At 36.2% G+C, this 16,705-nt stretch overlaps 1 protein-coding gene across 4 annotated transcripts; it reads right to left on the bottom strand.

Annotated features, from left to right (window-relative positions):
• Nucleotides 1-1,911: 1,911 nt before the first annotated feature.
• LOC127430180 (mitochondrial fission factor homolog B-like) lies at nucleotides 1,912-16,339 on the bottom strand. 4 transcript variants are annotated; one of them, XM_051679751.1, is made up of 8 exons: nucleotides 16,182-16,339; nucleotides 13,146-13,356; nucleotides 11,847-12,022; nucleotides 11,482-11,588; nucleotides 6,127-6,291; nucleotides 5,165-5,218; nucleotides 4,966-5,050; nucleotides 1,912-2,825 (listed from the first exon to the last, which is right to left on the bottom strand). In XM_051679751.1, the coding sequence occupies exons 2-8, from the start codon at nucleotides 13,354-13,356 to the stop codon at nucleotides 2,694-2,696; spliced, it is 930 nt and encodes a 309-aa protein (XP_051535711.1). In that variant the 5' UTR covers nucleotides 16,182-16,339; the 3' UTR covers nucleotides 1,912-2,693. The 4 variants fall into 4 exon arrangements, with proteins under 4 accessions (XP_051535711.1, XP_051535712.1, XP_051535713.1 ...); XM_051679752.1 differs by having other exon boundaries at nucleotides 6,127-6,204; XM_051679753.1 differs by lacking the exon at nucleotides 6,127-6,291.
• Between the last annotated feature and the right edge of the window lie 366 nt (nucleotides 16,340-16,705).

Below are 16,705 nucleotides of genomic sequence, written 5' to 3'. Positions count from 1 at the left end.
TCAGACATAACTTCCGTTTCATGGCGACTTTAAAGGGGTCATGACATGAGGAATTACATTTTTCTTGATCTTTAACATATGAGTTCACTGTACTAAAAAAACATACTGTAAGTTTCAGAACTCAAAGCTTCTTCCTCACTGCAAAAAGGGAATTTGTTGAAACAAAACTTCCAAAACGACTCGTTCTCTACTTCCTCCACATTGTGATTTGCAACTGACCACCTCCACAACAACACATTAACACCTACTCTACCTTATTACTTCCGTAGCGGTGAGCAGTGAGATAGCAAGGAGAAAGCAGGTCAGTCAAGAGCAGAGAGACAATCATAACAGTGGCCGTTTACTGTCGATTCTTAAAGGAGATGCAGCACTAAAACTGAGCGTTTTTGACAGAGGGTCAGAATGAAGGTGGAAAATTATCATGTTTTACAAATATATGACTGTTTTTTTTTTTTTTTTTTGCAAATAAACTTTACTAATATCATAAGTGGACCTTAAGAAATGTATTAAAATAATAAAAAAGGCATGTCATGACCCCTTTAATAACATCATTTAATTATTTCTTTATTTGTTATTTTTCAATGATGTATGTACAGTAAATTACTGTGTAGGTTTTATATTCTTTTTTTTCAAATATAGTTTTTAGCATTGTTTCACCTGTTCTCAGCATCATACTGAATAAAAAGCACAAACACTCGGAAGGCATTATTTCTTTGGACAATATAACCTTACAAAAAGTATTGTGGCTTTAAAGCCAAAAAGTATATAGTATAGTGATGTTATCAGATGGTTATACCATTTAACTTATACTGTATAGCATGGTATAGATTTATATACCATGGTTTTCAAATGGTACTCATTGAATACCATAGTATTACCATTGTACATGTCCAAAAAATAAAAAAATAAATAAAATGACAAATAAGATTTACTTTGTTAATTCACAATGTTTTACACACAGTTTAAAGTGAAAGTAAATATCAATGATATAAAATTAAGTTAAATCTACCTAACATCATAACATACTATTGATTAAAGTGAGAGAATAAATATGTGCAAAAACGTTTCAGTTAAAACTGTAGCATTTACTTACAAATCTAATGTGTACATGGTAATTAAACTAAGATTTACATAATTAAAAAAAAAAAATTTGACATTTTGAACTTCCCTTGTAAATACATGTTTAATAATGTACCACATCACATACAGAAGCCTTCCAGGGGAACCTCAATGTATGCTATGAAGTCTATTAGACACCATCACCTTGCATTACTGGTGATAGAAGCAAGATATGGAGCTGTGCACGTAGACCTCAGCACTTGGTGTACAAAACACGGTGACATTAACAATCAAAAGATTTTTGAGACATGAACGGGTAATTTTGAGTAGAAAATGAACTTAAGACTTTACAAAACAAGGTTACCAAATGTAACAACAAAATAACAATAAAAACTGTGTGAATAAACTTGCAAACAGTGAAACGATGCAAACCAATTAATTATTCAAGCCTGGTGCATGCAGGGAACACCAGCTTCAAAAAGTTAAGTAAAATTAACTTATTTTATTTACCTGTGAAATTTACTCAAATGAGCAAATAAATATGACAAGGTCTTCTACTTTAGGATTGATACATGATGATGCATTGTAAAGATAACAAACAATTATAAATAATATTTACTTATTGGCTAGAGCATTCATTTTTACATGTTTGAATGTAGTACAAATGTAGAATTTACTTAATATTTTCAAGTTCACCCTTAAACTAACATATTCAATGTAGAAAGTACTTAATCTTTTCTCTCTATATTTACTTCACCACAAAATATTTTTTTTAGGATACTTCAGTCTTCAGAAATTGAGTATAACTAAAGTGAAATCAATAAATAAGATCAAAAAGCAGGCAGGATAATGTGTAGTTCACTTTTGTTGTCATTTATTCAAATAAAAGCCTTTGCAATAGAATATTTATGGCTCTGTGCAAAGAAAACTGTCTAAAGCAGTATCATTTCCGTAATATCCAAAATGAACATAGGAAGGGATGTAGCAGAAATTTCATAGCTAACAGTTAACATATTACATTGTTGAACTGTTTTCCATAGATGATGTACATACCTAAATTACACACAGACGTATGGTTTGAATGTCAATGAAAAGTAACACTGTTACTTAAATACATGAACAGCAATGGATGGTTTTATACTATACATGATGTACCTTTATGTCACAACAGTCCATAAATAATATTACTTAATATTATATGAATTTTCTTTGTCTAGGATATATCAGTGTGCCACGTTCCATTGGTCTTTCTAAAAGAGATGTAGTATCATACTAATTTGAATAGTTATAACCTCAAAATCTAAATCGGTGATCATAGCCAAAGCTGAAAGACACGTGAGGAAAATATATACATCTGGGTCATGCTTGGCTTGCAAACATAAAGTCCTTAAAAACATACAAAACCAGAAAAAAAGCACAAATGTACAAACAAAAAATTAATTTACATACATGTTTACAATAAAATCGAAATAGACAGACAAACCCAAACAGAAAAGCTATCCCTGACTTTACCAGTCTTGCTGTGATGAAAACAAAACATGTTAGCCATGAGAAAATATGGCTAAAGTTTGACACGTAGAACAGAGGGGGCGGGGATATGAGTTGCCCCTCCCACATCCAGAGTCTCCGCTGTTTTAGCGACGGAACCAAACCCAGCTGTTAATAAGCCAGAAAGCTACAGTGATGGAATACATGATCATTTCTCGCTTGGCTCTCTCTTTGTTCTCCTCTTCCAAGAGCTGTAAACGCCGGTTCAGCTTGACAATCTGTAAAGGGAAAAAAAATTACCCTCTATCAAACCCTGATCTACATGGCTTTATGACATTTTTAAAATGTTTTGTTAATTAATTTTCTAAAGGGGTCCTGTCATGAGGAATCAAATTTTCCTTGATATTTTGACAAGAGGTCTTTCTACTATAAAAACCTACTGTAAATTTCAGAACTCAAAACTTAATCCCCAATGCAATAAAAGCATTTATTGAAACCAAGCTGCCATAACGCCTTGTTCTCTACTTCCGTAATATTGTGATGTCACAAAGGCTACTCATTAATTCACGACCGCCTCTACACAACAACATCAACACTTACTTTACATCATCGCACCCTTGGCCCCGCCCACTAGGGCTCAGTTCATTTAGAGAGAGAGAGAGAGAGAGCAGGACAAATAGGCCCAGCGATGTGCATTTCAGTGCAGGATGATACTGGAAACTGGATGTGTGCATCTTCATTGTGCTTTGGACTATGTGTGTGCGTCATGTGGATGTGTCTTAAGTGTATTTCAGCACAGATTGCATGTTTTGTTGACTCATATCAGCATGACTTGCTTGTGAACCAGACATAAAACTATTCAAGCTTAGCAAAGGAATTGTTATTGAAGGATGGGCAAGTTAAAACTCTTGGACCTGATCAAAAACGATAAGTAAACATTTCCATTCATGAATATTTAAAATATAATGACTGTTTGCTAGTTTATGGCGCTGACACACTGTTTACACTGGGCGCATCCTTTGACATGACGATTTATCAAAGAAATTTAGATGCATCGATTAAGACATTTAAGAATCGATTCTCACAACAGACACGGAGCAAAGCATGCAAGATTAAAGGGAAAGAAAGCGTACTTTGAAATAAAGAACGTTTATGTAGCCGAGTTCATCCTGCAAACCTACATAAGATAAAATGGATGGATGGATGGATGGATGGATGAATTGACACTGCCGAGTTTGGCTTTCTGTGTCATTATTCGAAACTGTTTGCATCCATTGACCAACGCAAGTTCATTGTTGTTGCCTTCTTCCCCGATTACGATATGTATTATGTTAATATTGCTTTTGTATCTCCATTAAATGTGAAATTTCTCCATAAAACAGTTTAACCACAAACAGAACTTGGCTTAAAGTCATTGGCTGTGAAGGAAAACACTCTCTCGTTAATTCAGTCTCTTTATAGTGAATGCTACAAAATAGGGAGCGATTTCAGACTAAATAGGGAGCGATTTCAGACTATACTCAACTTCTCAGTTGAGTATAATCACCTATGATTGGTCAATGACATGGGGCAGCCACGAAAATATAAAACATTTTAGTCTCTCGCAGTGTGTGCCGCAAACAGTCCTGCATGTGTCCATTCTCGTGAACGGGCTTGACAAGCGTTATCCCAAAATGAATATGGAACTCACGGTTACCACATCCCATGTCACCGGCTTTACATGCTACTAATAGATAGTTTTTCATTCTATGACCCTGCTGAGTCTGCTCCATTAAAACCTGGATCATATCTGTAATTACTGGTTTCAGATTTCACAATGCATCATAATTGTTAGGTGGAGAATCATAATCAAATCGAATCATTGTCAGAGCGAATCGTCACACCCCTAGTGCCAGTCCATAAACATTTAAATACACACCATGTTTCAAGGTATAGCTATAAGATCTGAACATTATCAGTGTTACCATGATTTTAGTGTGATAATATTGCTTACTAACCATATCTGTGTAAAGTTATATCTAATATCCGAGATTACTGGGTTTTGTTGGCATGGCAATGAAGTTGTAATATTGAATATAACTTTACACAGATAAGGTTAGTAAGCAATGGTATCACACCAAAATCATGTTTACACGTATGATCTTGTAGCTACTTTTGAAACGGTGTGTATTTTAGCTTTTATGAACATTCCTTTAATTCATTCATTCCTTTATATATTCACTTATTTGTTTGATTGGTCATTCATAATATAATATCCATAAATAATATCCATTATATCTATACATTAATATCCATTATAATATGTGTATACTGTCCATAATATCCATTTTTTCATTCACATGCTCATTCATTCTTTCAATTCAATTATTTACATGCTGCTTTTCCCAATTACCAAAAAACACAACAGCAGAATAATACCTGTCTGCGTAGAGAAGTGGCGTCCACTACAGCCATGTCATCTGGCCCTCCCTCTAGAGTTGAGTCCAGTGTGGCCAGCGCATACCTGTCAGAAACATCACAGCATTTCATTTCATAAAACAGTGAGACTGTAATGAGAGGATGGAGAGAAAAATGAAGCGAGAGAAAAACAGATGATGGGGGAAGAGAGAAGAGTTACCTGTTGTCATGCTGGGGGTTAGAGAGAGTTGAACCCCCTCTCAGAGATGGCTTGCTGAGAAGCGGATGAGGAGGAAGTGAGAGAGGGAAAGGAAAAAAAAAGACAGACAGACAACTTTAATAATACACAATGTGTTTTTAAAACGCACACAGAGCAGATGCTCTTTGTCTAGACCCTGCCAAAGTGAATACATTTTCCAAAAGAAATTAAGATTTCATGGCGAACCAGCAAACTGTATAAACACACTCACAAATATCTGAAAATTATAATTTCCTAATTTCCCAAAAGAAAATAGAGCAGTGACAATCATTAGGGTGGTTCTAGATTAACCTACTGTTACATTTAGGGTTTGTTAGTGGACCTGAAGTTACAGCCATTCTGAAAAAGCAACTAATGAAAAGCCAAGCAGGTTGTGGGCACAGGAAATGAGCTTATGACTAACATAGCCCCAGATATCCACAGAAACCGCAATTAAAAATAACATAGCAATCCCACTAACATTTTATGCTGAAACTGAAATGAAATGGAAACGAGATTCAAACATGAAATAAAATCTTGTGCGCACAACCCATGCTAAACAAAAAATATAAATTGACAAAAAAAAAAAAATGGAGCTTATAGAATGTCCACATCCAATGGCAAACAATACATAAAAAGTCATCCAATAAAATAAATCTTAAAAGAAAGTATGCTGTTTGTTTGTGGTTTAATCTTCCATAAACTAATATAGGTTCCACTAATTATATACTGGACTACTATGGAGGATAATATGTATAAACCCCCATTACAAGTGTTTATCTGTCACTGCAAATATGCTTAGTGTATTCTCACTATATCAATTAGTTATCAGAATGACACATGAAGCGAGGCGAAGACTTTGTTGTCAGCCTAATCTAACACATTGATTAGTTACTCGTTGAAGCCACATCTAATTAAGCCAGAAGTCTGATGTCAAAGGTCACCTGCGCTGGTTCTCATCGAGGACCTCCAGGACCTGCTGGTAGGCCCGGCGTGTGGTTGACTGGATGAAGGAAAGGACACTGTGGGCATTGAAGAGGTTAAAACCGTCCTCGGCACCACCGAGAGGGGCCATAGTGTGCAATGGAGCAGGAGGGGAGGAAGTCATACTGACCGCACCAAAGACAGAGAGAGAGAGAGAGAGAGAGAACAAGACGAAAGGGGACAGAACCAGAGAGATAGCAGAAGCATAAGCGGCCGTTCAGAAGAAAAAAAAAAAACTAGACGCAGCAGAACGAATGGAACAGAATGCAGATGTCTCGAGACCAGTTTATAAAAGTTGAAGTTCTTTTAAGTTAACACGGTGTCTAAAAACATGGCAACCCTAACCCTCCTGTGCGAGATGCTGAAAAAAACTGAGATGCGGCACAACAGTTAAAGACCAAAGTCTAGCCAATATTTACATAGACAAACAATTAAAAGGCAGCGCAGACTGACAAAAAATGCGTTCGGTGTGAATGGCTCCTTATTGGTATTGCTGTCAAGTTGTAAGAGCATAAATATTTAAAAACATGTCTCGAGAAAACTGCACTTTGTTCTATTTGTTGCGCTGCATCTAGATTGTTTGAACGCAAAAACGTTACGTTCAGTCTGAAAGGCTACGACACAAGAATAAGGCCAGAAATATACTTGACACAAGTACGTTTGCGCAGATTCGAGCGCTTGGCCAATGCATTGTCAACGCGCTTTCCAGTTGAACATGCTTAATGTTTTGCATAACTGTGGCGGTAACAAACTTCAGTACTCAAAGGGGCAATAGAGTTACCTTGAGAAGTCTGTGCAATTAAACTGGATGTGTTATTATTGAGGTAGTTTGCCAGAAATGTCTTGACTTTAACTTGCACAGCAACATTCTCTTCAAACAGTTGCATCGTTGGCTTGAAAGAGAAAACTCACCTAGAGGCAGACAATTCACACCAATGTTCGCTATAGTGCCCCTTGTGGCAACGTTGAGTATGCAACGCATCCTTGCATTGTGTTATGAACTGCAGTCTGACACATTTTGGAACACAACAATGCATAATTGAGCTTTGTTTTACGTGGTTGAGTTGAGTATGTTTCAGCCATAATGCTGTGTTCATGTTGTGTCGCAATTACTGTAATTATGAAATGACCAATCAGATGTTCTAGTTAGAGCTGTTCACATCCTCGGAATAATTTGTTTCTATAACAATGATCATAACACCAAAATGGATTCATGTATGGCTTTGTTGTTGATGACAGCAAAATTCTTTATCATTACATTAACTCACCTCTGTACGTTCTTGCAAATGTTTAAGATCAAAGAAAGTGCACCAAATAAAACTCGCTAAAATAAAACAACATATGAAATGGAAATGCATGTAAACTACCTTTAAATATTGAGATCACTGGCATTCTGGTTCTTTGTACATGGGTTTTTCCTATGTCAAAAATGGCCTTCGGTGGTGGTTGATGTACACGGTCCATTCACGCAAAGTTGGTTTATTACATACAGTAATTGCACTTAATTAATATTTAATGTAATTATGTTGCATCTTATGTACACATTGGATATACAAGTTATTTTTGATCATCTAAGCATCTAGAACATTTTGAATATGACAGTTTTTGTTTTACTTAAAGATGCTATGGGAAATCAAACTAAACTATCTTGATTTTCTCTTTATAGGGTTAGTTATATTCTGACTGTACATGATTACAGTACCTTACTGAGCAGAGACTGTGCTTTTAGTGAATATATTTGTTCCTACTCCTTAAATATTTATTATTTCATTAGGCTCCTAATGATTTAAGTCATCTCTATTAAGAATACAGAACATGAATATCTGAAGGCAAACATGGCCGGTTTGTTTCCTAATATCAAACATCATTAAAACAATTTGGCTCACAATTTGTTAATAATTTGTCCATTTGTGACTTTATTCCTTTATTTTTTCATTCTACTTGCCTTTATGTTTATCATAGTTCTTTTATTGTGGCATTTGTAATATCATAACCACAGGTAAGACCACGAATGGCTCGTCAATACTTCGGTAATAAGAAAAATAAAATATACATAATACAATTAAAATTCAGTCTCATTTATTCTCCCTGACAGATCATTTAATAAGACTTTTTTTTGTTTTTTTTTTCACAGTTTACTGATACATTTAAGTAAGGTTGATGATGTTTAGGCTAAAAACCCTTTATTTTGGCGCATGGAATGGTGTTGTCTCCTTGTCATTGGATAGAATGTCACACTGTTTAGCTGTTTGAGATGTTTGACTTTCACAGCGCTTTAAAGTAAAAAACTTCTCAATGGAAATCAAATGGGTCACGTAAGTTTTGTGGTCTGCACTGCAGTATCAAAAGAACCAGGATTGGATTGCGCGAGTGACATTCATGTGAAACACAGGTGCGCATGTCAGGTGAGAAGTATATTTAGCACATATGAAGTGTCGAATGGAGATGAATATTATTGAATTTACTTCGGAAGCCCGAAATTTCGCTTGGGCAGTCACTGCATGAAGTCACAACAGTCTGGAAAATTCAGAATTTCCAACTTCTAATTACAAATTCCGCAATGACTTCAAAGGTTTAAGTCTGGTACTTGTAACTACTGTAACTCTGACATGATGTGAACACACCATTAGGCAAAAAAAAAAAATACTAACATTTAGGTTTGAGGGAGAGGGGAAAAGTTTTTTTCAAGAGAAAGTAATGATGGCAGAGAAAAAAAAACAAAAAAACAATTTGAGAAAGCAAGTGAGAAAACTAGACAAGACTACATTTCAATGGCCAGAATGAAATGTCATACATCAGATAAGATGAACACAAATCCTCACTACAAAATGTTATTACAATCCCCATACGATCCTGCAACACGCCGAAACAAGCACAAAACGTGCAAACTGTACATTTACAGGTATATTCTTTTTACAACAAAAACACACAAAGCAGTCCCTGAGTCCAACATCAAAAACAACCACAAGCCTCAGAAGCACTAGACAGCACCATTAGCATTGAGTTCAGTGTAAAGAGACAGACGAAATGTCAGAGCTTGCATCAAACTAACGATGAGGTTGTTTACTGAACCAAAGAATCCATTAGCACTAATTCAACCAGACACACAACTTCACCTCTGTGATCCCAAAATCAGTTTGCCTTAAAAATACCGCACATCTAAAATATACAGTGGCACTAAAAGTACTTAGACCACACTTAATAAATGCCATTGCATAAGATGGCAAAATATCAAACCAAGTGGCATTTGCATTCAAATGATGCTAGACCTTTTCTCAGAACTACCTTCACTCAGTGGATGAAAATGTTCTCACAATTTCATTGTCCTAGCAAAGCAACCACAAGTGTAGTTCATCACATTAACTATGTACAGTACATGTTCCACAAAGTCCAAATATGTTGTCTTAATTTCAAACAGGAAATATTTTATCTTTTAAAAAATGTCTTTTTGTGAAATGTTTTGCTTACAAAGTGTGCTTATGCTGTCTTTCTTTAAAAAAAACAAAACAAAATGTATGTTTCCTATGGCGCTGAAATGCATTTTTAAAAGTGTGGTTTAAGTCTCAAAATACTTTTCGGAGCTACTTCAGCAATAAGTTAATAATTGATGGTTAATTCATGTTGTTAAGTTTGTTTACTTTTACTTAATATTATTTATTATTAATTAATATTGTTCATTAAATATTTAAAGACTCAAATGTGATTAGTAATTATAATTTCAGTACAAATTTTTTTTGTTCAGCCTAAATTTAAAAGGCTGATGGATGTGATAGGCAGTCAAATTAATAAAAGCCCCGGCACACTCACGACGAAGTGCTTCTTCAATCTTCGCTCAGAGCAAAAAAGAAGTTTAAAACAGCTAAGCAAAGACAGATTGTTTGCAAATGTTCAGACACTGGCTACAGCGCTGGCGGAGGTGTTTAGAGGAGCATTTAAATATGAGGATGCACAAAACTACAGGTTAAACATCAACTAATATCACATTAAACTGTGTTATCAATGTCGATCACATACAGATGTAGGTAAACTTAAACCAGATTACTAATAACTCTGCAGCCAATGTGTTGATGTTTGTTGATCTTAACTGACTGAACGAGAATTCGCTGTCACCCTCAAAGTATGTGGAGTTCCGCCTAGCTGTTACGAACCACCAAACCACCAAAAGGAATGCAAAAACACCTTCGTTTTGGCCATATTTTGTTCTAAATGTTGTCATGACCATTCGTTCTTTGATTTCGTATGAAGTGTGCCTGGACCTTAATAGCAGAATCTTGTCTAAATTAATTGTTTCTAGAAAAGGAAAAAGAGGTGATGGTCATTGGAAGGGTTTATGTGCCTTTTACTGAAAAACCTGCCAATCAGAATCCGTTAAGTCAAAAGTCAACAGTTGGTTGAAGGAGATGACCGATCTGTTTTTCTGCACAAACCCTCCATGTGAACAGCTCCTCTGTGCCAGGAGTGGCCATTCATTATGGTTTTCAATAGAGTACAATACAAAACAAGAGAATAAATACAATAGAGCTTTCAGGCTGTCACTGAATGAAGGAAACTGTTTGACAGACCAACTGTTCTGTTGAACAGCACCTAAAGACTAGTTCTGCTTTATATAGTGATGAAATCGGTCTCGCCCGTGACGGACATATATAATTGTGCCACTCCTGTATCTGCAGTAACATGCGCTGACCTGCAGAGGCTAAAACAGCACAAAAGCCAAGCAGGAAGAGTTTGGAACTAAAAAACAATACATGCATGGTTCTAACTCACCCTCTTTAATTCAGCATCATGAAGAGAAAGAGAAGAAAAAAAAAGAGATAAGGGAGTGAAAGAGAGGGCAATTATGAAGGGGAAGAGTGAGGAGACTTAAAGGTACACTCAGTAATTTTTTGTTCATGTTGCGCTGGCCAATATGGTAGATTGTTTTGACACCTAGTGCAGCACTTTATATTAGTTTTTGATTGCCGATACCATTGTAGAAATGCGTTATTCACAGTCAGCCATGATTCATTAATTTGCAAATGCAAATGACCAATTACAGGAGTTACCATAAAGTGAATTGTATTTAGTTGGTCATGTTATCTCAACATGTCGGCCGCCATGAGGTAACCCGCTCCGTGTAAAATAATGCTTGTGTTTTTTTTATTAGGCCACTAATATGACTGGAGTCTTCATCTCATGTGAGTGACCATCATTTTAAGCATGTTTGTAAAAACTACTGTTCATTTCTTTGTGTGTTTTTAATGAGGAAAAACTACAGAGTGCTCCTTTAAAGTGAAAAGAAAGCATGTATGTCTATGTATTTGTGTCTTTACACTCACATGGAGTCGTTTCTGGCCAGCTGCCCATTGTGATGCACACCTATGTTCTCGCTGACTGAGCGTTCTCTACGTGCCTTGCTTTGTGTGCACACCTGTGTGAAAGAAAGCTAGAAAAAGAGAAAGCGAAAGTGGAGTTGATCATCTGACTAAATGCAAGTAGACAGTCATAACCTAAAGTTAAGGACCAACATCAAGTTCCAGATAAGATCAAGAAAAATGTCACATTTGCAAATGCCAAGTGCAAATTGTTTTATTTATTTATTTATTTATTTTTAAAAAGAACAAAATGCAAAATTTAAGACAAGGACAGATAAGCTGGACTAATTTAAACCCCCTTCTTGCTAAATTTAGTCCGCCCCACTTACTTCTTCACTGTTCTGGCTGGTGGAGCTTGACTGTTCCATTTCTAGGAAGTCGAGGGGACGTTCGTTAAGAGTAAGGACCCGAGGTGGTGTCTTGAGAGACAGTGTTGCCGCTTTTGGGGTGGATTGGATGAGGTCCAGATCTCTAGGCTGAGAGAACTGGGAATCATCACTGTCTCCTATTAAAGAGAGATAAGTTACCAATCAGAAATAAATCCCTTTTGACAGTTTGTTTATTTATCAGGGAATTTGTGTGGCTAACTCTTTTGAAAAGGATGGCCTTAAAGGGATAGTTCATCAAAAAATGAAAATTCTCTCATCATTTACTCACCCTCATGCCATCCCAAATGTGTATGACTTTCTTTCTTCTGCAGAACACAACTTATGATTTTTAGAAGAATAATTCAGCTCTGTAGGTCCATACAATGCAAGTGAATGGGTGCCAACATTTTGACGCTCCAAAAGGACATAAAGGCATTATAAAAGTGATGGTCCATTCAATGCAACTGAATGGTGGCCAGAACTTTAAGGGTCCAAAAAGCACATCACGGCAGCATAAAAGTAATCCATACAATTCCAGTAGTTAAATCCATGTCTTCGGAAGCAATATGATAAGTGTGGGTGAGAAACAGAACAAGTTTAAGTCCTTTTTTATTATAAATCTTTACTTTCGCATTCTTCTTCCTTTGTTTTTGGTGATTTGAATTCTTTGTGCATATCGCCACCTAGTGGGCAGTGAGGAGAATTTATAGTAAAAAGGACTTACAGTAAGTATTGATCTGTTTCTCACCCACACTTATAAAATCACTTCAGAAGACATGGATTAAACCACTGGAGTCATATGGATGACTTTTATACTGCTTTTATGTCCTTTTTGGAGTTTCAAAGTTTTGGTCACCTTGCATTGAATGGACCAACATAGCTGAGATATTCTTCTAAAAATTGTTGTTTGTGTTCAGCAGAAGAAAGAAAGTCATGCACATCTGGTATGGCATGAGGGTGAGTAAATAATGAGAGAATTTTCATTTTGGAGTGAACTATCCATATAAAGGTGAATTGAGTAATCATCCATAAGTAAGCCATTTGCAATAGCCTTTTCCTTGTTTGAGGGGTCTGAGATGTCCAACTTCTAAATCAACCAGTGAGCTGTAGGAGGGACTACTAATTAGCTATTAAAGAGGGAACAGACATTTGTCCAAACAATGGAAGACAAGGCGAGCAGATGAGGCGGTAGGAATCAACTTCACCTTTAATTAATCTAGTAAAATACTTCATTTTAAAGTCCTTCAATCCTCTTCCTACCTGCCACTACGATTCTGTCAGGGACCTGCATCATTGCCGTGTGGAGGGCCTCCTGCTCGTGTTCTTGCTCCCCTGAGCTGAACGGAGCCACTTTGAGCTGTTCGGGAATACGCATTCTCTGACTGATGCCCTCTGTGTACTCCAGATCATAGTGGATGCGGTTCATCTCTGCAATCTCTGCAGTGGGAGAGGGGAACGCCGCTCTGTTCATCTATAGGAAAAGAGAAGAGAAAAGGTTGTGAAAGAGCGATAAAGTGAAAAAAACATCAAAGCTTGGCAACTCTAGTGTAAAAAATCCTGAAGGAATGTGAACAGGATTCCTACTGGAATTTTATCACAATTTAGAACCAATCTGAACAGATCCTACTAGGATCAAATAAGAATCCTTTTGGAATAAATTAGGTTATAATTCTTCTGGATCTGCAGGAATTGTTTTGATTCATTTCTTTAACCTCCTATTGATGACCTACAGGAGCATTTTATCCTATTTGTAATCATAATTGTCCAATGTGTTCTAAAATATCAAGTTTATGTTTTTTGGAATATTGTTAGAAAATTGCCATTAGCGTCCCTTAGATTTAGTTCCGAACTATCATAGAAATTCCAAATGATTTCCTTTAGAATTTTGATTAGGGAATCTTTGAAAAGCAGAGTGTACTCCTCGTCCAAGAACTTTCAGAGAGGAACCGAAAACAGGCCTCTAATGAGATTGTGTAATAATTTAAGATAATAAAATAATATAAGGCCAAACAGATCTCACTAAATAACTAAAATTCACTGCAAAATGTAGTTCCATTGACCTGGTATCAGTAATCTTTTGTAAATAAAGAATCATAGGTTCTCAAACACGCCCCATAACATTTTCACCCAATACAAACAGACCTGAAAGTTTGCTTGTAATGCACCTACAGTTGAAGTCAGAAGTTTACATACACTTAGGTTGAAGTCATTAAAACATTTTTTTTTTTTTACAAATCCACTGATTTAATATTAGCAAACTATAGTTTTAGCAAGTCCTTTAAGACATCTACTTTATGCATGACACAAGCAATTTTTCAAACAATTGTTTACAGACAGATTGTTTCACTTTTAAATGACTATATCACAATTCCAGTGGGTCAGAAATGTACATACACTAAGTTAACTGTGCCTTTAAGCAGCTTGAAATAATTCCAGAAAATGATGTCAAGCCTTTAGACAATTGGCTCCTGATAGGAGGTGTACTGAATTGAAGGTGTACCTGTGGATGTATTTTAAGGCCTACTTTCAAACTCAGTGCCTCTTTGCTTGACATCATGGGAAAATCAAAAGAAATCAGCCAAGACCTCAGAAAAAAAACTGTCTGGTTCATCCTTGGGAGCAATGCCTGAAGGTACCACGTTCATCTGTACAAACAATAGTACGCAAGTATAAACACCATGGGACCACGCAGCCATCATTCCGCTCAGGAAGGAGAAGCATTCTGTCTCCTAGAGATGAACGTAGTTTGGTGCGAAAAGTGAAAATCAATCCCAGAACAACAGCAAAGGACCTTGTGAAGATGCTGGAGGAAACAGGTAGACAAGTATCTATATCCACAGTAAAACGAGTCCAATATCAACATAACCTGAAAGGCTGCTCAGCCAGGAAGAAGCCAATGTTCCAAAACCGCCATAAAAAAGTCAGACTAGAGTTTGCAAGTGCACATGGGGACAAAGATCTTACTTTTTGGAGAAATTACCTCTGGTCTAATGAAACAAAAGTTTAACTCATTGCCTATAATGGCCATTGTTATGTTTGGAGGAAAAAGGGTGAGGCTTGCAAGCCAAAGAACACCATCCCAATTGTGAAGCATGGGGGTGGCAGTATCATGTTGTGGGGGTGCTTTGCTGCAGGAGGGACTGGTGCACTTCACAAAATAGATGGCATCATGAGGAAGGAAAATTATGTGGATATATTGAAGCAAAATCTCAAGACATCAGCCAGGAAGTTAAAGCTCATCGCAAATGGTACTTCCAAATGGACAATGACCCTAAGCATACCTCCAAAGTTGTGGCAAAATGGTTTAAGGACAACAATGTCAAGGTATTGAAGTGGTCATCACAAAGCCCTGACCTCAATCCGATAGAAAATTTGTGGGCAGAACTGAAAAAGCATGTGCGAGTAAGGAGGCCTACAAACCTGACTCAGTTACACCAGTTCTGCCTGGAGGAATGGGCCAAAATTCCAGCAACTTACTGTGAGAAGCTTGTGGAAGGCTACCCAAAACCTTTCCAAGTTAAACAATTTAAAGGCAATGATATCCAATACAAACAAATTGTATGTAAACTTCTGACCCACTGGGAATGTGATGAAAGAAATAAAACCTGAAATAAATCATTCTCTCTACAATTATTCTGACATTTCACATTCTTAAAATAAAGTAGTGATCCTAACTGACCTAAGACAGGGAATGTTTTCTACGATTAAATGTCAGGAATTGTGAAAAACTGAGTTTAAATGTATTTGGCTGAGGTGTAAGTAAACTTCTGACTTCAACTGTAAATATCATTATGCTAATATAATCTAAATAAATATCTAATTCACAGATTATCATCCACAACGTCTCAGTCTAAACAGAGGCATTCAGAAACAGCTGTCATCAGTATCTTGTGGGTTGATTATGTAATCAACTGTTTCAGGAAACAAAAATACCAGGAATAATTGGAAATCTCCAAAAATGTTGTACCTTTGGAGACTACTACATGAAGGCTTTTGTGGATTTTTTTGTTTTGTTTGTTTTTTAAGAAATTACCGAGACAAATTCAGCTTTGATTCTAATTTTTCGATATTTATAATGTTCAATTTAAATGTTCAAAATTAACAGTTAGAAAATAAATATTTAGTTCAGGTAATATAATGTCTCGCGTTTGGGCTCCTAAACATCGTGATGCTGTTGCAAATTGGTTAGTAAAACCAATAATAAGAACATCAGGGGCCCAAAGTGCATCAATGACAGCTGATTAAGGGCCACACCATGATCAAAAATCACATCTCCAAACTCATTCAGATTCATACCTTCACCGAGATCAGATCCCCCGTGCGATTGGACACGTGTAAAGTGAGATGATACAAAAATATCCAATTATTATTATGTGTTTAATTAAAAAGACAGAGAATAAATCCGCAGCACCACGCTAAACAGCTCAAAACAGACCGCAGTGAGACGCGTGAAGTTGGCGGCTACTATAGAGATGTATTTACAAACGAGTGATATAAACGTTTTTCAAAGTAAAAGTCCCCCAGTTTCATACGGTTTCACTTTCTCTTTTGTAGAAAATTTGAGAAAGTTCACTATAGATTAATCAGTCACACACACACACACACACACACACACACACACACACACACACACACACACACACACACACATATATATATATATATATATATATATATATATATATATATATATAAAACATTGTTTACAATTCTGTTGGCTTGTATTTCTTTAAGCATGTCACTTGCGCTCTTTTCACTTTCTAGCTAAAATGTATTTACTTTTAATGTTTTACTTTAATGTTTAATTTAATCTTTCATTT

This window comes from Myxocyprinus asiaticus, chromosome 39, assembly GCF_019703515.2.
Source record: "Myxocyprinus asiaticus isolate MX2 ecotype Aquarium Trade chromosome 39, UBuf_Myxa_2, whole genome shotgun sequence".
Classification (NCBI taxonomy): domain Eukaryota; kingdom Metazoa; phylum Chordata; class Actinopteri; order Cypriniformes; family Catostomidae; genus Myxocyprinus; species Myxocyprinus asiaticus.
The sequence above is the reverse complement of the archived record's forward strand: the minus strand, read 5'-3'. Positions and strand labels throughout refer to the sequence as shown.

Coding starts and splice junctions, on each gene's coding strand:
- LOC127430180 (XM_051679751.1), bottom strand. CDS start 13,356: ATGAACAGAGCGGCGTTCCCCTCTCCCACTGCAGAGATTGCAGAGATG. Junction 12,023..13,145: donor TGACAGAATCGTAGTGGCAG/GTAGGAAGAGGA, acceptor TCTCTTTAATAG/GAGACAGTGATGATTCCCAG. Junction 11,589..11,846: donor CCAGCCAGAACAGTGAAGAA/GTAAGTGGGGCG, acceptor CTCTTTTTCTAG/CTTTCTTTCACACAGGTGTG.